We start from the raw sequence: 18,845 nt of genomic DNA, 5'->3' as shown, positions 1-18,845 counted from the left end.
TTGCAATGCTCATTTCTTTAGTGAGTGTGAGCAAGTGTTTATCATTGTTAGTAAGAGTACAAGTTTTCCCTTAAAAATACAACATGTTAAATAGGATAATAAGTAGGCTACAACATACTAAGTGAGAATAACACCAAAAAGTGGTATTTATGTTAATATTAAGGTTTCTAAATGTTTAGGTATGTCAGAGAAGAATTGCATTCATTCATTCATTTTCCGAACCGCTTATCCCCACAGGGGTCGCAGGGATGGGGGGATGGTCTGGGGCCTATCCCAGCTGATTATGGGCACAAGGGGGGGATACCCTGAAAAAAAAAGCCAATGGCAGGGCACAAGGAGATGGACAAACATTTATGCACATACTCATACCTAGGCGCAATTTAGAGTGTCCAACCATGGATGTTTTTGGGATGCGAATTTAATTGAAGGGGGGCATAACACATTAGTAAATTGCCCACACCAGGCAGTCAGACAAAATGCGCCAATACCTTCCAGGATCATCCAAGCATCATCTTCAAGCCCAAAAACTATAAAAAATAATGCTTTTAACATTACATCAAATGTTGGCTGAGGAGATTGGAGTAAGTCAATGATTATATGAAAATATAAAACCTCCTCACCTTCTTCATCAGACACGTCAAGGATTTCTGTCATGGTCTCTGGGACGTTGAGTTTGTGTTTCTCTGTGACCGTCTGAAATTAATGAGAGAAATAAAAAAAAAATTAAAGAATGTAGTTTGAGAACTTAAAATGAAATGGTTGACGCAATTACTGTTGTAGTAGTGATGACTTCCTCAGTGACCACTTTTAGTGTGTCCACCACTGAGATGTAACCCAGACGTCTGGCGATGGATAGAGCAGTGTTTCCATTCTAAGATGTACAAATACTATTTAGGGCTTTTGCTAGAACATATTTCAAGATATTTTTTCACTTTTTATCTTTCTCACCACTGTAGTAGCACTTGGTTTGGCCCCATTCTGCAGCAAAACATTCACAATGTGTGTGTTGCCTTGTTGTGCTGCCTGGTGGAGTGGTGTGTATCCATTCTACACAAACGGTAGGAAACATTTGCCATTAGGTTTTGTTGTATTTACAATGAAAACTAAAATATATGTAACTAAATACAGGTCTTTGGAGCTTACTTTGGTTTTGGCATTCACAGTTGCACCCTGCTGTAAGAGGAAGTTGACCATTTTGGCATTTCCATAGTGACAAGCTACGATGAGAGGTGTATAACCAAGCTGAAAAGGAGAAAAGCACAGCGCGTTTTTGTCAGTTAGCTGATTATTAATAAATATGTAACTGACATTCCGTTATTTGATTATGCTCTTTCTACACACTCAATCAAGTGCCATTTTATCACTGAGGAGGCGAAAAGACACTAATCAATTCATCTAAAGGTGTATGGCAAGACATCGAAAAATGCAACAACAACAAAAAGTAACTCATGTATTGGTAGCTTAGAAAACATTATTATTAGATTCTTATCAGACATAAATCACTTAAGATAATCCACATTGATACAGGTGATCATATCTAAAATAATTCATGACAATTAGGTCATTTCTGTCAGTTATATCATAAAAAAATACCTATCATGCAATACATGTGTTTTGTGTTCATACCTTTGTTTGCTGATCCAGATTCGCACCATGTTTAGCTAATACTTCTGCAGCACTGACCCTGTCTTCCTGTGCTGTGAGATGCAGAGGAGTCAGTCCGCTCTGTAATGCAAAAAGACACCTTAGGTCAGCTTTAAAAGCAATAATTTGTTGATCATAGGTATATGCAAGTGCTATGTTTAGGGACCAATTGTGCAGTAGAATTGACAGATTGTTATAAATATACTGTATATTCCATTCCATTTGGCGCTTATCCCAGCCAACTATGGGCAAGAAGCGGGGAACATCTTGAAATGGTGGCCAGCCAATCGGAGGGCACAAAGAGACGGACAACCACACATTAGTCACACTCATACCTAGAGTGTTCAACCAGTCCACCATGCAAGTTTTTGGAATGTGGGAAAAAAACGGAGTACCCGTAGAAAACACAGGATAACATGTAAAGTCCACACATGGAGTTCTAAAGCCACCAGGCCGTCCACTTGTATACTACAGTGTTTCGTAATCATTTTCTATTACGCCACATAGGAAGAAGAAAAATATTTTATGCCCAACTGCAAAGTTTCAACATATCATGCATTGAGAAGAGCTTCAACAACAACAACAACAAAACATTTCCCATACCTTGGTTGCCGTGTTGATGTGAGCGCCTTTGCCCAGTAGCAAGCTGGCCAACTCAGCATGTCCCTCCTGTGCAGCTAGGTGAAGAGGACTGACTCCCTGCTTAGTCAGAACATTGGTCTCCGCACCATACTGCAGTAGCGCTCTTGCAATGTTAGTCTGGTTCTTTTTTGCTGCGATGTGAAGGGGAGTGTAGCCATTCTGTAAAGATGAAGGTGAACATCAGCGACATGATATCTTCATCACAAGTAAAGGGCCTCTTTTAAATAGAATGTGCAGCCTATGCTTACAAAAAACCCCAGCTGTATATAACTACTGTGATAGTTTTTATGACTAATTGTGAAAATGCTCACCTTTGCAGTAGCATGAGGCGAGGCCCCTTTGTCCAGCAGCAGAAGCGCCACTTCTTGGTTATCATAATGAGCCGCAACATGGAGCGGAGTTAATCCATTCTGCGTGACCAAGCATTTTGTGACACAACTGAGTTGCATGGAACAATTGTTTGTCTACTGTTCAACAACACCATTGAGAGCTGTTTGTTATGTTATGACATAGCTGGAAATCTTAAAGAAAATGGGCGATGGCAGTCTATATGGATGCCTAAACATTATTACAACTCTTAAATAATATATATTAATACAGCTCTTAAGCTTCTGTAGGTGTATGAATTTAGTCACTGATGTGTACAGTACATCATTTACATGTTAGAACTTATATAAATGATTTTTATTGTCTTTAAAAACAACATTCATATAAAAGAGGTAAAACGGCACCTTCTTCCATACAACAACAGCAAATGTTCATCTCACCTTGCCTGTATCATCAGGGAGCGCTTTGCGTTGAAGAAGTAATTTTGCAACGTCAAGGCTTCCATACTTAGCGGCTACATGCAAGGGAGTAAATCCTTTCTGTAGCAGTGCAAAAACATAACGGCAAGTTATTTTTAGTCATCTTGTTACGTGTTAAAACTCACCTTGGTGGCCATGGAGTGTGAAGCTCCAGCCTCCAGAAGAACAGCGGCTGTCTCCACTTGGCCCTCTCTGGCTGAGATGTGTAAGGGGGTGTAACCATTGATAGTGGCAGCATCCGGGTGTGCCATGTGCTGGAGGAGCAGCTGGACAATGTCAGTTTTCCCTAAACGAGATGCAATGTGGAGGGGTGTTTGGTCCTCCTGTGATGAAATTGGGAAAAATGGCAACAGATAAACAAAAACGTAGTTAGAAATGGGAATAGATATGTGCTGTACGCCCACTATGCTTAGTAGGTACTAGTGTACCAGAAGAGTGTATGCTTTTAAGGAGCGGAAATGTGAATGTTCGGTGCTGACTCACTCTGGCCATGGCATCCACCAGTGCCCCATTCCTCAACAAACAGCGCACCACCTCCATCTGGCCTGCTCGAGCCGCCATATGCAAAGCTGTCTCGCCACGCTTTTGACCAAAGACAGAATGTCAATATGTGGGACAAAACAATTGGTTTAAAAATATTAAGAATAAAGAAAAACTAAATCATCCAGTGTATCCCTTGTTTTGAATCAATGAATATCTCATGTATTAACTGTTGTGATTTAAGGCTTTTTAAGGTTTTTAAATTATTTATATACTGTAATTCGTTTTCCATTCTTTCTGTATTTATTCTTGATTGTAATATAATCTTTGATAAAAAGGTACTATGAGGCAAAATAAAATGTGGCAAGTTACCAGGGATGAGGGAATATTGAAAATATAGTTTTCATGCAAGATGGGGTCCTTCTACATTTTTCTAATGCTGTTCCTAATAGGCTGAATATGGCTTTTTTTTCATTGGGGTTGGTTGACGGAACAACTCTTATTTTACCAAGCTAGAAAGACTGTAAATACAAGTAATTATATCTTCCATAATACAACGCTCCATGGTGAAATCATCTGATGTAAATTTTGTTGCTCACCTCAGATTTGTAATTATAACCTAATTCTTTGCAATTTTTGTAAAGATGCATACATTTAAAACAAAAAAACAAAAACTGCAACAATTTAAGTTAATTTTCATTGACCTTGTTTATCGTATCAAACTTACAATGTTGCGGACGTCAGGGGAAGCCCCATTCTGCAGTAGAAGCAGGACAATGTTTAGATGACCCATGAAGGCAGAAACATGAATCGGTGTCAGACCAGACTAAAAAAACAAAAACAATAACAACAACAAAAAAACCATGAGAACCCACTTTTAGAGGATCAGGATCAAGTGTTGCATACAAATATCGATCTCAACAAATATTGAAATAAGCATATAACATTCTTGGCATCTCACCTCAGTAATTGCCTGGATGGACGCGCCATATTTCACCAGCAATTCCATCACCTTCACCCTATTCTTCTTACAAGCAATGTGTAGGGGGGTGAATCCATTCTATGAGTGAGAGAAAGTTATATTTCAAACTCATGTGCCACTGTGTCATGTTATGTCCACTATCTATGCATACTAGTGCTCTGGCATTGGGATTGGCCTTCTTATCCAGAAGCAGCTTGGTGACCCTGTAGTGGCCACAGTGGGCTGCAACGTGCAGTGCTGTGAGGTAATCCAGTGTGACATCATCAACAGGAGCTTTGTCCTGCACCAGCAGCTTCACACACTCCACATGGTCGCCCTGGGCTGACATGTGCAGCGGGGACAATCCATTCTGCGGGTGGTAAAGAACATGTAGAATCATTATTCAGTTATTATATGCTCAACCATAACCATGATTTTGGAAGTTAGTTCAAGTATTATTGGAGCGGATGCATCATTACCTTTGTTCTGGCTAGGATGGGTGCACCTTTCTCCAGCAGCAGCTCCACTGCTGAATCATGTCCACTCCTGGCTGCACAGTGAAGAGGCGTAAGTCCATCCTAGAATGCCAAGTTTATGTGAGTAAAGATAATTGACTTGAATAGAGAAGTGATAACAACAAAAATGAAAAAGTACTCAATCAAATATATATCAAAATTGCAGGTTTGTAAAATTTGGGAGCAAATTCAGATGAAACCTTTATTTTTTATTTTTTGCTGCATCGATAAATGCATGTCCATTTTTGTGACATTTTTGTTTGTTTGTGTGATGTGAAATTTGGTTGATTGAGAAGGTTGGAAAATACAGGAAATATGCACACTGTTTAGATAAGAAATTGGAAGACTCACTCGAGTTTTAGCGTCGATTTGAGCTCCTCGGTCCAACAGCAGGACTACCATGTTAGTGTTGCCTCTCTTTGAGGCTACATGCAATGGTGTTATTCCATTCTGACAGGAAATAGGAGAAAACATTGGGGAGTATATGAACATTCTTATAAAACATAGCATAATGTTTTAAGATTAAAGCATCTCCCTGACTCTCAGGCTTGGTGTTGCTTCTATTATGATATTATCTTCAATATGTTGTTTCGTAATAAAAATGTTACTACTCTAAAAGAAAGTCAAACGCTAAAATTATAAAATTGGTCACGGTGTAATGACACACGCCCTATTATGCAAGTACTTACTCTTTTCGTTCTTCTTTCTCCCCCACAAATATTGGGAGCAGAGAGAAACTGTAAAAGCTTGTTGTGTCACAGCCAATAAGAGCAAAGAGTTGATATTTGAAATTAATCAACAAACAATAGATTGGTGAAAAACTACAGTCAAAGTGAAAAGGGGTGGAGAGATAGGGAGTTATTGGTTTCGGGTCTAATGAAGACACTTTAATATAAAAAAGTAAAACAAAATGAAAAAATAAACAATTAAAAAGCTCCACTTCAAGATTAATCTGTATTTTTTTATCTGACTCTACTGAACTGTATATTTAAATACCACAACATGCTCTAGTAAATTTAATGCAACAGCCAATATTATGAATGCTGTCATTGCCTTAATTGAAAGTTGCACCATACTTTAGCTTTAGCTGTTGAGTGAATGCACACACAACTGAGCGCCTTGATATAATTAAAGAAAGTGGAATCGGGCGGCTACCCTGGCTGTGAAGTCCACAGCTGCTCCTCTGTTCAGCAACAGGGTGGAGACATTCACGTTGCCATAGTGAGCTGCGATGTGCAGAGGGGTGAAACCACTCTGTTTAAGACAGGGGGGTAGGGGAAGAGATGACAGGTAGGAAAGAAGGAGGGAGTAATGGTGGAAACAGCAGGTGAAAACAGGAGAACAACTTGCAAAAGAAATGAAAAGAAAGAACGCTGGTAAAGAACAGAAACTTTTTTCTATTGTTGTTGCATTACCATAAGGCAGCATGCTAAAACAGACATATATTGAGGCAAGATAAAGCATGCAAAATAACAATTCACTGAATAATGCATGCAAAAGTCCTTTCGTTATTGCCATACTGGTGAAAAAAGTCAGGGCGTATACGACAGAACGACACCAACAAACTGCACAAAGCGTCTACACAATGTAAATCTGCCGTCAGACAAAATGGATATTGATCCATATGAGCACTAAACTAAAAACAAATCTAAAGTACAATGAGTCTTCAGACGTTCACTCCTTACCTTCCCATTCTGATAGACATGGAGCAATTTGATTAAGAAACAGAGTTAACTTAAAGATCGTAAAACACAACAGATATCATCGGTCTTATGTGTACACATGCTGCTGGTCATGGAGAAAAAAAGTGCGAGTAACTAAATAAGAACAATTATGTGAGCTGCTATTTTTTTGTCAAATGAATAACTCCTAATATCAAAATAAGACTTTACATACACCTGATAAAATATTAAATATGCATTTTTTTGCATGTGTACACTACACAGTATGAGCCATGCAGGGGTATGTAGTACATAGAATTTTGGCATGCAAGACGACAAAGTCCTTAAGAGGGGAAAACTACAAAGCTTGAAGAGATGGTCAAATGAGATAAAAATGAATAAGAGTGGTGAGGAGTCACTTGGTGTACCTCGGTAGTTCTATTGACCATCATCTGGGTAGTAGGCAGAGAAAAATGGGAGGATAGGGTATTGGGTTGGTAAGGACAGGACTTTCACCACTACATAACAAACAAGGTAAGTCAACAAGGTCACATTGGAAAAGACAAGGAAGCTATTGGTAATGCAATTTGAAAATGTCCAATTAACATGGAAAGGAAAAAGTGTGGATTCCTCCTTTGATTGGGAACGATCTGAAGGTTTGTTCATCGTTTGACATCCAGCCATTATTTCAGATCAGATATCCTATGAAAAATATCATCGCATGATTTTTCCATTAAGGCTATCAATTTCTTTGGTTCCTATTAGTTTTCCTCGTTACGGTCCTCTTTTGTCCCACCATCTTTTCCCCAAATACTGGTTAGCAACCTGGTGGCTGAAAGCACTATATCACAGGTGTCAAAGTGGTGGCCCGGGGGCCAAATCTGGCCGCCACATCATTTTGTGCGGCCTGAGAAAGTAAATCATGGGTGCCGACTTTCTGTTTTAGGATCATGAAGATTATAGATGTATATTATATTTCCTGATTTTCCACTTTTTAAAATCAATAATTGCAATTTTAATCCAATTTTTCTTTCTTTTTAGTTCAAAAAGCATTTTGTAAAATCTAAAAATAAATCTATAAAAATATTTTCTGTTTTCCACTTTAATATTTAACATAATTTAAAAAATATTTTGGTTCCTTTTGGAATGATTATTATTTTTTTTTAAGAGTTTTCCCTTACTAAGAAAAAAAACCCTCTAATAAACATTTACATCTAAAAAAAACAGACTATTTAGGACTTTTTATCCATTTCTATTCATCTATTAATATCTAAATATTATATTTAAAATGGTCCGGCCCACATGAAATGGAGTTGACGTTAATGCGGCCCGCGATCCAACCCGTGTTTGACACCCTTGCACTAGATAGTCCCAAAGGATGATAGAACCGGTAAGTAATCATTTAAAAACATGAAAATCATGTAAAAGACTGAACGTGAATTGATCTATAGAAATAAAGCCTGTTCGCAAAGATGAACATCATTAGTAATTAATAACAAAACATGATTAAAGATACTTGACCTAATTTGTTAATTCAAAAATACATTTAAAAACTCTTTGCCCCTCGCAATAATGACCACCCAAGAAGAAGCTCTCTGGTCCTGAAAGGTTGTTAACTGCCGCTCAACACTTTCTGCATCCTGCTATAATTCCAACCCGGTGGCATGTTCTCACCTTGGACTGGACGTCAGCATTGTGGTCGTTCTGAAGCAGCAGCGCGGCTGACTTGGTGTCGTCCTTGCGGGCCGCAATATGCAAGGCGGGCAGGCGCACTTTGCCTTTAGTGTCGTGCTCCAGCAGAAGTGACACCACTGAGTTGTGGCCCTGCTGAAGTGCGATGGCGAGGGGGGTGAAGCCATCCTTTTAGGGCACATAATTACAAGAGATGAGACGGGCGCAAAACATTAAAGCAAAATGAACTACATGTCAGAATGTTCGCTCAAGCAAAATGTAGGAATACTAATAACACTTATTCAAATAAAGACTAAGACAGGGATGTGTATATTTTTTTAATCATTACCCCAACTAAGCAACTGATGCAATACTCTTATTTTTAACTAAATACCCTAGTTGCAAACTTGATTTGTTCTTTTAGGTTGATGTAAATATACATTTTTTAAAGTTTCCAACTACATGTTACCTCTGTCGCAATACTCTGGTTTCCGTCATTTTCCAACAAGTATTTTACAACATCCAAGTGATTTTCTTGTGCAGCCATGTAAAGCGGAGTGAAGCCATTCTGTTTGGAAAGAGTGAATGTTGATTGTATTCTGACCATTCAAGTAGCTCATAAGATAAATTGGATTCCTCACCTGAGACTGGGAGTTCACATTAGCTCCTCTCTTTACCAGCAGACTTACCACCTCTCTTTGCCCAGCCAGTGAGGCAATGTGAAGGGCAGAGTTTCCTTTCTGTGGAGTAGAATTGTAGTTATAAGTGGGAACTGACACTAAATCTTTTGTTTTTTTCTTTTGATTAATGCAGGAGTTGGGACACTTATTCTGGCCCATCGGGTATTTTATTAATGGAGTGCATTAATGTCTATCCAAAATGGTTGTTGTTGTTTTCTAAATGTATTCATCCATATTTTAGTCTTTGTATTAGTGTTTCTAGTTAAATGATTGGTTGATTACAACAAAATAATAAGAAATCCAACACAATATGAATAAATAAACTAAGTAATAGATTTTTTTAAAATACATTTTTTTACACTTATATTTTGTAAAAGTTCATGTTTAAAAACTTTTAAACTCGTTTAAAAATTCTTGAGAATGATATCCAATGCAAAGCTCTTACCAACTTCAACAAATCAAACTTCTGGCTTTGTCAGTGTCTAAGTTTTTTTTTTTACATTTTATTATTAATAGTATGGAATCAAATGGTTGTAAAAAGAGACACCTATTTCTACTAAGACATGTTGATATTGAAAATAAATGTTACAATAATTAATGCTTTTACTTTGAGGGAGTGTCAAAGTTCCTGAAAAGCTAATATCAAAGGCCAACTGCTGACATCTTCCTGGCTGGCTGGTAAAAGTGGTGCCTGAGGCATTGATAGGGGCACATAACCAAATAGCTTATCTGACATTCCACTCCTGTCACAAAGCCAAACTGACCTACTACGCACTTTTCTGATGAGTTTTTCATAAAATCTTTTTGTTTTTTAAATTTGTAGGTTATTTTGACTTTCTGCAGTAGATTGTCTGAGATCCACAAACAAGATTCTTGGCATCTTTGGTAGCACTTGAGAGTTTTACATTTGCAAGGTGCTAAATTGGAGCTCTACCTTGGTGGATGAGTCAACGTGTGCTCCTCTTTCCAAAAGTTCATCAACTAAATCCTGGTGTCCCTCTTTGGCTGCCAAATGCAAAGCATTCAGGCCATTCTAAAAGGATAGTAAACACACAGAGCACATGGAAAGCTTTCAGTATAAAGTGGGATTCAGTATACCAATAATGGCATTTATACTGCAAATAAATATCATCATTAATGAACAAATAAATACAATCTTTGAGTCACAAAATGTTTTCTAATTTCTTCCATGGCTCACAGCACACTTCTTCACAAACTTGCAAAACTAGCATTTATGGAAAATTACTATAGGACACTACATTACTACATGACGCAGAAAAATAGAATATGATATTCACCTCATCTTCTTCTTCTTCCATTTTGCTCTACTTCCTTCTAGCAGGTCCAAATATAGTTCTACGGAATCTTTTCTCTACCATTCAGACTTTTCTCTTTACAATAAAAACTTCTTAACTTTTCAGTTTTTCCCTCTATTTCTCCTTTTGTCTTCTTAAAATATGGTGCCGAATGGATTCTGGGATGATGGGACACCAATTATCAACAATGCTCCTCAGGTTTAAGTCCAAAGTTGCATGCCTTTTCTCCTCCTATTTTCATCCGTGCCCGCTGGCTCTGAAGATTGGCTTGGCACTAATGTCAAAGAGTAGCTGCTATGTTGCTAACACCTCCACCACCGGCACCCCCTTTCGTCACTTGTGCACGTACGGGGCACACAGATGTACACCCACATACATAAAAGATGTGCACACGCGCACATAAAGAGGGGTAAGACTTCAGTTCCTAAATGCCATCAAGGGTGTCATGTTACTGCCCTCTTTCTGCACAGTCATAGAGGGTAAGTAGGACAACCAAGTACATAAACATGGCTACTCATATTTAGAAGCAACTTAAATGTCATGCTTTCAAAAAGAAAAGAGGGCAGTCCCCAGGGAGCATACTAGTATGTCAATCACAGTGTTGCTCAGTGAGCAACTTGAGTGATTTTAAAAGGGTTTATATAAAGGATGCCATCTGCTCTGTGCAAAAAACACTCAAAAGGGCAAAATGCATGAAGAAAGGGGGGAGCGTGTTTTATAATCTGAATTCAAAGTAGCCCATCAGAGAGATTTTCTAAATGAAACAGTATATTTTACATCAGTCAAATATGGAATTTGGAAGGGTGTGGTTTAGTTTTATAATCTGAAAGTTGTGTTAATTTGGTAAATATTTAAATTAATTAGTCAAAACTTTCTGAGGAACATATTTATAAGTGAATATGATATTAACTTAAAATAATTGTTTGGTGTGGTTTATTGTCACATGCACTGCATAGTACAAAACTGCTGAAATTTTTTTGGGGGGGACATATTGGCAGATACTCACAATTAAGTGGACTGGCAGTCAGGTGCAAACAAAATCTGTACATCTCTAATTATTATCTTTGTAAAGACAGAGTATCTATACACAGTCAGTGCGTGTAGTGTGTACATAATGTATGTAATAAAATGTGTGACATCATAATCCTGCTACAATCTGGTTGGTGTGGTTACGTTGAGCTCATCACACTCATAACGATGTTCAAATGGTCACATTGCCAGTTCTCTAATGCCATTCCATCAATGAATTATAAATCACGCAGCCTCGTGAGTCAGCAATATTTTTGTCACTGCCGTGCCAAAAGGCAAAAATGAAATAGCTTTAAACGTGCGTCAAGATGATCCTCTGTGCGAAATTTGAACGTGCAGCCAAACTCCTAGGTTTTAGCTAGTCATCTGAAGGAGACAAACAAATCCCACACTTTGACATATCCGTGTGTTTTAGATATATTTTAGTCATAGTACACTCAGTGTTGCCTTAATAACTTACTACACTTTGCATCTTGTGTTCTCCCTCATGAAGAGTCACATTGCTCCATAAAACCAAAATCGAGAAGGCAAATTAATTTTTATAGCACAGTTGAATACAAGGCTTTACCTGACATTAGAATTTGCAAGACACAAGTAGGAAACACAAAATGATCTAAAATTATTTCTAATTTAATATAAGAGCCACCTGATGGTGTCTGACTTTGGTGCGGGCAGGCGCACTCACAGAGGCAAATTTGGGATGTTGTCAAACACACGCACACAAACACGCAAAAAACCCTTTTTTCCCCTCTCAGTCATGACTCAAAGCTTCATTTAGCTAATGGCCATGCTGTAAATCAACTATAATTAAGTCTTATATATTTCAGTCAGGTGGGACTAAATGTAATCTTCATGTTACCTGATTGTACATGCTAATTTATCTTTATTAGGAAGGGAATAGCTTTATTTTTTAATTGTAACAAGTGCAACGAAATTGTGTTCCAAGTATAGCCGATTTTTCATTCCTACAATTAAAGCTTGTGTGTACTAAAATCACAGGCAAGTATATGGAAACACATGAACACACGCTGGTTTAAAAGTAATATCACTCAAAGAGGATTAACATTTGGGTGGATTAGAGAGGAGGTATTGCTGTTTAATTGTGTTGCATAAACATTCAGACAAATTCTCTTGTGTTTAACAGAAATAAATTGTCAAAAAAAATCAAATAGGGTCCTGCTTTTTTCTTTGCCGCGTTATTTATTTTGTTTGTTTGTTTGTTGACAGTCAGGAGGAACATCTATGACTCCAAATAACTTGGCAAACCTTTGGCTTTTGACACGACACTTGATCTTGTTGCCTCCTTCCAATATCATAGTAATAGTTTATAAATGAATGTGTAATGCTATATCATCTCTAAGAACTAATGTTACTTTTCCTGTTAGAGTTATAGTGACAACCTCTCCTCAATCAGCTACATGAAGTCCATTACAGGTTTTGATTATATAATATAATGACTGCTGGTACACTGACTCAAATGATCATGGGGATAATGGCTTTGTAATTGTATTGAGTGCTTTTCCACAAGCACGATTTGGACATGCTCGGCTCTTCGGGAGCAATAATATCTTTGCTAATCAGAGGTCAGGCAATAGTTTATCCATGGGGTCACTAGGTGGTTCCAATTTTTACACATCAGGACTGGAGGCAGTTGAGGGTACTGGCAGATCTCGTGGAATGCTACGTTTTTGGTCACTGAGGCAAACACGAGCTTGAGAGGAATTTTGTGGAGAATGAAATTGTGGTCCATCATTTGAGTGATCACAGTGAACATTGGTGCACAGCTAAAACTACGAAAGCAGTCGATGGAGAGAATGGTTTTCTATTTCACTGACAACTTTTCATTGGGAAGCAGACAATCTAATCTTTAGTACTCACTGATGTCACCTTGTCAGGGGCAATATTTGGTCATGTCTCACATGAAAAAAAATAATAACATAACATTAAAAAAATGTGGTATTTCTTTATAAATATTATACCTTTTGCTTTATGCCCCCACACTGGGATCACCTCTACCCCGAGCGACACACTCTGGGGTAAAAATAAAATAATGTCATGCACTTTTATGTCACTTGACAAGGGCTCAAATTTGATCATCTGACACATGACAGTAATTTGAAGGGCATGGGTCTCCTGTTGCAGAGCGCAAGGTGGACCCTATGTGTGTGGGTGGGTGTTTGGGCATGCTCAGTAGGAAAAACAGTCACAGTGCTAAGGACAACAAACAGTAGAGTTAGAGGTGGCAGCTGCCACTTCCTCTCAGCAGACCAATAAGAGCCTTGAGTATAAATAGTCACTCTCAAGAGAAAATAGAGTAATAACAAAACCATTTGCTTTGGAACACAAGATACACAATCTTCTTCCAATGATTTAATCCACCTTATGACAACTGTAAATCTTGTTGGTGTCCGCTGCACAGGGAGGTGCACAAAAGTTTTAGGCGCAAGATATTTTACACCCTCACTTTCTTTGCGCTTATGTGGAATATGTGGGTAAGGGTGGGTACAAGGGGGAAGCAAAGACCAGCTGTTAGGGGGAAGTATATCCCCAGAATTGCCTAAGATTAGTGAGCAGAATGGGAGTCGATGGGCTGTGGTATTAGCAGGAAATCTTAATGTGAGGACCAAATGCTGAGGCAGCTTTGTTTTGTCAAGTCACTGTGACACAGCACTTTCTTTATACAAAGTAAATTCTATTAGAAAATTCAACATTTTTGACAAACTGCTTTGACTAAAAAAATCAATGCTCATCACATTGATCGGCAGCACTGTAGTAAGTGATTCACACATTTGTCTCGTAGTGCAGAGGTTGAGGTTGGGGTTCAATTGTCTGGTGTTTGTGTAAGGTTCCCCTTGTGTTTGGGTGGCAATTCTCCCATTAGGGCATCTTCCTTCCACATTCTCCAAAATACTTAAACTTAAAATGTGCCTTGTGTTGGACTGGGAAGAGCCAATGGCGTCCTCTACTTTAACCCAAAGAGCATCCATACAGGCTGAAGCTCATTCCTTTTAACCTCATTTAAATAATTAAGATAAACAAGGGATGGATGAAGCGTAAATCCTCCCCGACAGAGAAAAAAAAACAGGCCTACTGAGAAATGAAGACAATTGTGCTGTAATTTGATACCCTTTGGGTGTTTTGACTGATGCATGGAGTAACTGACTTAATTATAGAAATAGAAAGTACATATTCTGTGAAATAGCAACGATAGAATAACAATCATCATTATGCAGACCTACACCAATGTCAAAGAGCAAGCACTTTGCTGTCATCTCGTGGCATCTTCGGAGCCTATTCCCGTAAATAGCATGGGGCTCCACTACTTAAGATGGATATCTTGGAAGAACACTTACACACATTCAACTGAAATCATGACACAACTCCATTACATGCAAAGTAAACTTAATACATGAGCAGAAAGCCAATTTAAGAAACAAACGATGGCAAAGCATATACGTTTGCTTTTTATGTTAGTGGTTGGAAAAATATCACATATAGACGTGAGTGAAAAATCAGTGCAACTGACAATACATTAACTTTGTCACAAATCATGAACTTCAGATAGCAGACATAATGTCCAATGAGAAAGTTTTCTTACCTGGTTGCAGGTGCTGATATCAACTCCATTTTTCAGGAATTCTAGGACTTTATCGATGTTTCCAGCTCTGGCAGCTCGCAGGAAACTTGTGTTACTGTCCGACTGCAGAAGGGAAAAACATATTGAAGTGCTTATAAAAAAGTGTTTCATATCATCAACATTTCCTACTAGATATTTTCTTGTTGCATGGCTTGAAAATAGTTGATTTTTAAAAATGTACTTTGTATTATATAACCGGTCAACTACTAGTTTACCATACAAAGTAAACAAATGCATACAGTAAATTGTATTTCAACATGTGTGCAACATATTTTTGACTGCAAGACCATAAAGGTTTCTATTTGAAGACACAAAACCTATGGGAATTGTATTTACTACAAATTTCTTATAAACATTGACCTATTATTGTGAGACAAGCAACATGATTCAGATGGTTTGTAGAGCCCTCATCTTCCCTCATCCTCTGATCTGGATTCTATAACCTCCATAAATATTCTGTAGCACAACCGGAGTCTTGTTAACTATCTCCCTGTAACATAAGTTACATATGTCCAGACCAGATGGGGTTTCAACACTAAATGATTTTCTATTTTTGAGAAGTCAATACATATTATTTACACAAAATTCCATCTGTTCATTCCTAACCTAAGAAGACCCCTTGTGCAGCGTGACAACTGAGCTGAATCATACAATATTTCAAGACAAGATGGTATAACTCAAGTTCTGTTCATAGTTGGGTGCCCATTAATATGGGGTTGATATTTAAACTCATATACACAAAGTTCTTGTAATTGTAATTCTTATTCAGTATTATGTGATATATATTCAATCAACTGCATATGCTACTACTGCATTTAAAGTATATAATTGTGCAAAATATATAACTCTAAGCACAATAAAATCAAAATGTAATCACATCTGCAATAAAGCCACACCCCGTGTGTAGGAAGAAAAGCCAACTCCAACACGTGTGATGTCACAACATACAGACAGACAGACAAAGCCTACCTTCATATAAAAGATCAATTTCTATTAATCAACACCAAATCAGGAAGATAAAAATAAAAACGCAGGACCTCCTGCTCGCTTACCAGTGAATCATTCGATCCAGTTGCCTCGCAGAGGACACTAAGTTGATTAAAGTCTCTTTCATCCAATGGGTTTTTAAAAGTTGTATCTGATCTACAAGCCATACAAGTTGCTGCATTGCCCATAATGACTGAAAGGTAATGCTCAACCTAAAGCCTGAGACCTAAATGCCTTGTCCAGCAATCCTTCTGAGAGTTCCCACTCAAGCCCAATGTCCGGATATTAGGCTGATGATCAATACATCCTAAAGGCCTTCAAACGTGTCCATATTTTCAACCCACCATTCCTAAATGCTGAATGTCATTCTCTATTTTCATTAAAAACATCACTATTTCTCCTCTCAGCCAAAACACCCCTAACCTCTCATTTTGCTGTCTTATTTTGAGTCCAGTCCAAGGGTAGGAGTCCAACCTCCGTTTTCTCGACCAATGCGTTCCCAGTCAGCATGATAGCAACTGTCAAGTCTCCAGCCTTGGTTATTTTTACCCTTCCAGACCAATTCTTCAGCCATTGTGTGTGTGCTCAGAGTGGCGTGCATGACAGTTGAGCTTGACTTGGACTGGAGTGTGCGGGGCCTCCAGTGTTACTACTCTAAAGAACCGTCAAAAGCCACTATGGGAGTGAATGAGGTCCTTCATGGAAAAATGACCAAGATCAGGTTTCAGTAGGTTCAATATCATATGGAAACACCATGACAAAGGTTGTGTGCTTTATTTCAGTTTTGCTTTCTTGTAATATAATGCCAACATTTTACCATTTGAAGTGAAACAGCAAATTCTTGACACCTAGCTATATTAGTTGGAAAATTTTCTTAAAAGGTCTGTTAGAGATAATGAATGTACCTCGTAGATTATGATATTACAAAATATTACCGATGTTCGGTTCGTCTTTCTAGCTCCGGCAGCTACACATTGTCTATGGACCGGGACACACAGTTGTGTGTTGTGTTTCTGTCTTGTTTACAGTAGTTGAGTTTAAACGTGAGTTAATTAGGGCTTTAAGAACTAATCTATCTACTGGGCCTTATAGAAACCTCCGGCTGTGGGTGTTTGTGTGCGTGCTTGTATCTAGGCTGACTGCAGAAAATTCCAAACAAAGATTGACAAGAGTGAGAAGCAGCTGTAATCTGTACTACTGTACAGGATTTGTCAGTCATCTCATGAAGGATACTGGATTACACCTCAGGTTCTTGAGCATATGCTAATATTAGAGCATCTAAACTGTGGTGCGCTACCACTTAAGTAACCTAATGGCCAAAATGATTAATCTGCTTACCTTTTTCACAAAAAAAAAATGATGTAACTCATTCATTCATTCATCTTCCATGCCACCCATCCTCGAAAAGTTTGCGGGGGTTGCTGGAGCCTAACCCATCTTTCAGAGAAGCAGGAATGAGTGGAGATACAGCCTTATACTGATGACAGGTCGTGACCTTTGTACTCTGTGAGATTACTACAGTTTCAAATACAACACTTCTAAAAATATACAAAACAGCTTTGATTTTATTTTTTAGTCAACGATTATAGATTTTGAGTCAACCTTTGATGAAGTAGCAGCCTAAACCATCAGCATCTATTTCCTAGTCAAAAGCCTTATTTTACCTCTCATATTTATTGGCTAAATCTTTCCATTTCACAGCATTGATTCTTTCCAAGCAATCATACAAAACAAACAGTTGGAATTAGTTGCACATCTGTGTTTTACCTGGCGTTTTCTCTCAGCCCTCTCACGCTGGCGCCGCCGCCTCTCCCTGGCTTTCTGCAGTGCCTTATAGTCTGGATGAAGCTCGATTTCTCGTGCCTTCTTCAAGTGGGCAGCGGCATGGGCCATCACTATAATTTCCTGATACTGTATCTATGGATCAATCCCGATGTCTGAAACTATTTTTCTAACGCCACGCTAGATGCTACTAAATTCCAATAACAATAAAAGCCGATATCTGAAAAAAGAAGAAAAAATATCCAGAGCACTGGGGCTTCCAAAAAAAATATTAAATATCCAACAAAAGATCTCCTTTAACTCCTCTCATCCTTTACTTTCATTTCCACGATGCTTGTAGAAAATCAAGACACGTCCACAAAATCACGCTGCTGGATTTGTACATCCAAAAACACATGCATCTACAGTACTTATGCTAAATACAAATGAAGCATTTGTGTCACAGCATCAGGAAGGACATAATGAGAGAAAAAGGGTGGAGAATGATGACAGTAAGACTCATTATTTGACCTCACACACACAGTTGCATTGAACCCCCCTCAAACTACCACCACCACCACCACCCCACACACACACAGGATATGATCCTGTCCAGATGTACAGTACATGAAAACCCTTCTCCCTGGAAACAGATGTGGCTTTAAAACATGTGTCCTGTAATGCATTTGTGTGCTTGCGTGTGCATAATGATGTGTGCGTGTTGTAGAGTTTAATGTGTAAAGGGGTTTAGAGCAGCTGCAGCCAACAGTCAAATTACAGCTATTGCCAAAGCTAATCTCTCTAGTGTTCTCAACTGCACACATTTACATGAAAACTTACTAAGAGGGTGGTAATTTATTATGAGGGACTATGCAGAACATAATTCTGAATTATTTCTAAGACACATTACTGAAATCTTGTCATACACTCATCACACAAATTTGGACCACTGTCATGGAAGAAACACGAACTACAATTCTTCAAAATTTTAAACTGTTGTTGCGAAGGTCAATCCTGCCAGGGAACATTTGAGGCAAATTTGGGTTCCAGTGTCT

At 38.3% G+C, this 18,845-nt stretch overlaps 1 protein-coding gene across 6 annotated transcripts in view; it reads right to left on the bottom strand.

The window, feature by feature from the left end:
- Window positions 1-18,845, bottom strand: part of ank2a (ankyrin 2a, neuronal) — a 76,042-nt gene that overhangs the window by 43,611 nt on the left and 13,586 nt on the right. For 3 of the 6 annotated variants that reach the window (XM_077605887.1, XM_077605883.1, XM_077605888.1), the window contains exons 2-23: window positions 15,004-15,105; window positions 9,995-10,093; window positions 9,022-9,120; window positions 8,850-8,948; window positions 8,384-8,569; window positions 7,138-7,161; window positions 6,204-6,302; window positions 5,400-5,498; window positions 5,013-5,111; window positions 4,706-4,903; window positions 4,534-4,632; window positions 4,300-4,398; window positions 3,576-3,674; window positions 3,218-3,415; window positions 3,054-3,152; window positions 2,598-2,696; window positions 2,248-2,445; window positions 1,627-1,725; window positions 1,144-1,242; window positions 949-1,047; window positions 773-871; window positions 621-693 (exon numbers count right to left, since the gene is read on the bottom strand). In XM_077605887.1, coding sequence (XP_077462013.1) covers window positions 621-693; window positions 773-871; window positions 949-1,047; window positions 1,144-1,242; window positions 1,627-1,725; window positions 2,248-2,445; window positions 2,598-2,696; window positions 3,054-3,152; window positions 3,218-3,415; window positions 3,576-3,674; window positions 4,300-4,398; window positions 4,534-4,632; window positions 4,706-4,903; window positions 5,013-5,111; window positions 5,400-5,498; window positions 6,204-6,302; window positions 7,138-7,161; window positions 8,384-8,569; window positions 8,850-8,948; window positions 9,022-9,120; window positions 9,995-10,093; window positions 15,004-15,105 — 2,464 coding nt within the window. Of the gene's footprint in view, window positions 1-620; window positions 694-772; window positions 872-948; window positions 1,048-1,143; window positions 1,243-1,626; window positions 1,726-2,247; window positions 2,446-2,597; window positions 2,697-3,053; window positions 3,153-3,217; window positions 3,416-3,575; window positions 3,675-4,299; window positions 4,399-4,533; window positions 4,633-4,705; window positions 4,904-5,012; window positions 5,112-5,399; window positions 5,499-6,203; window positions 6,303-7,137; window positions 7,162-8,383; window positions 8,570-8,849; window positions 8,949-9,021; window positions 9,121-9,994; window positions 10,094-15,003; window positions 15,106-17,796; window positions 18,245-18,845 lie in introns of those variants that run through there. The other 3 variants (XM_077605885.1, XM_077605886.1, XM_077605889.1) reach the window with 3 other exon arrangements.

This window comes from Stigmatopora argus, chromosome 7 (genome assembly GCF_051989625.1).
Source record: "Stigmatopora argus isolate UIUO_Sarg chromosome 7, RoL_Sarg_1.0, whole genome shotgun sequence".
Taxonomy (NCBI): Eukaryota; Metazoa; Chordata; class Actinopteri; order Syngnathiformes; family Syngnathidae; genus Stigmatopora; species Stigmatopora argus.
This window is presented reverse-complemented; position numbering and strand designations above follow the sequence as displayed.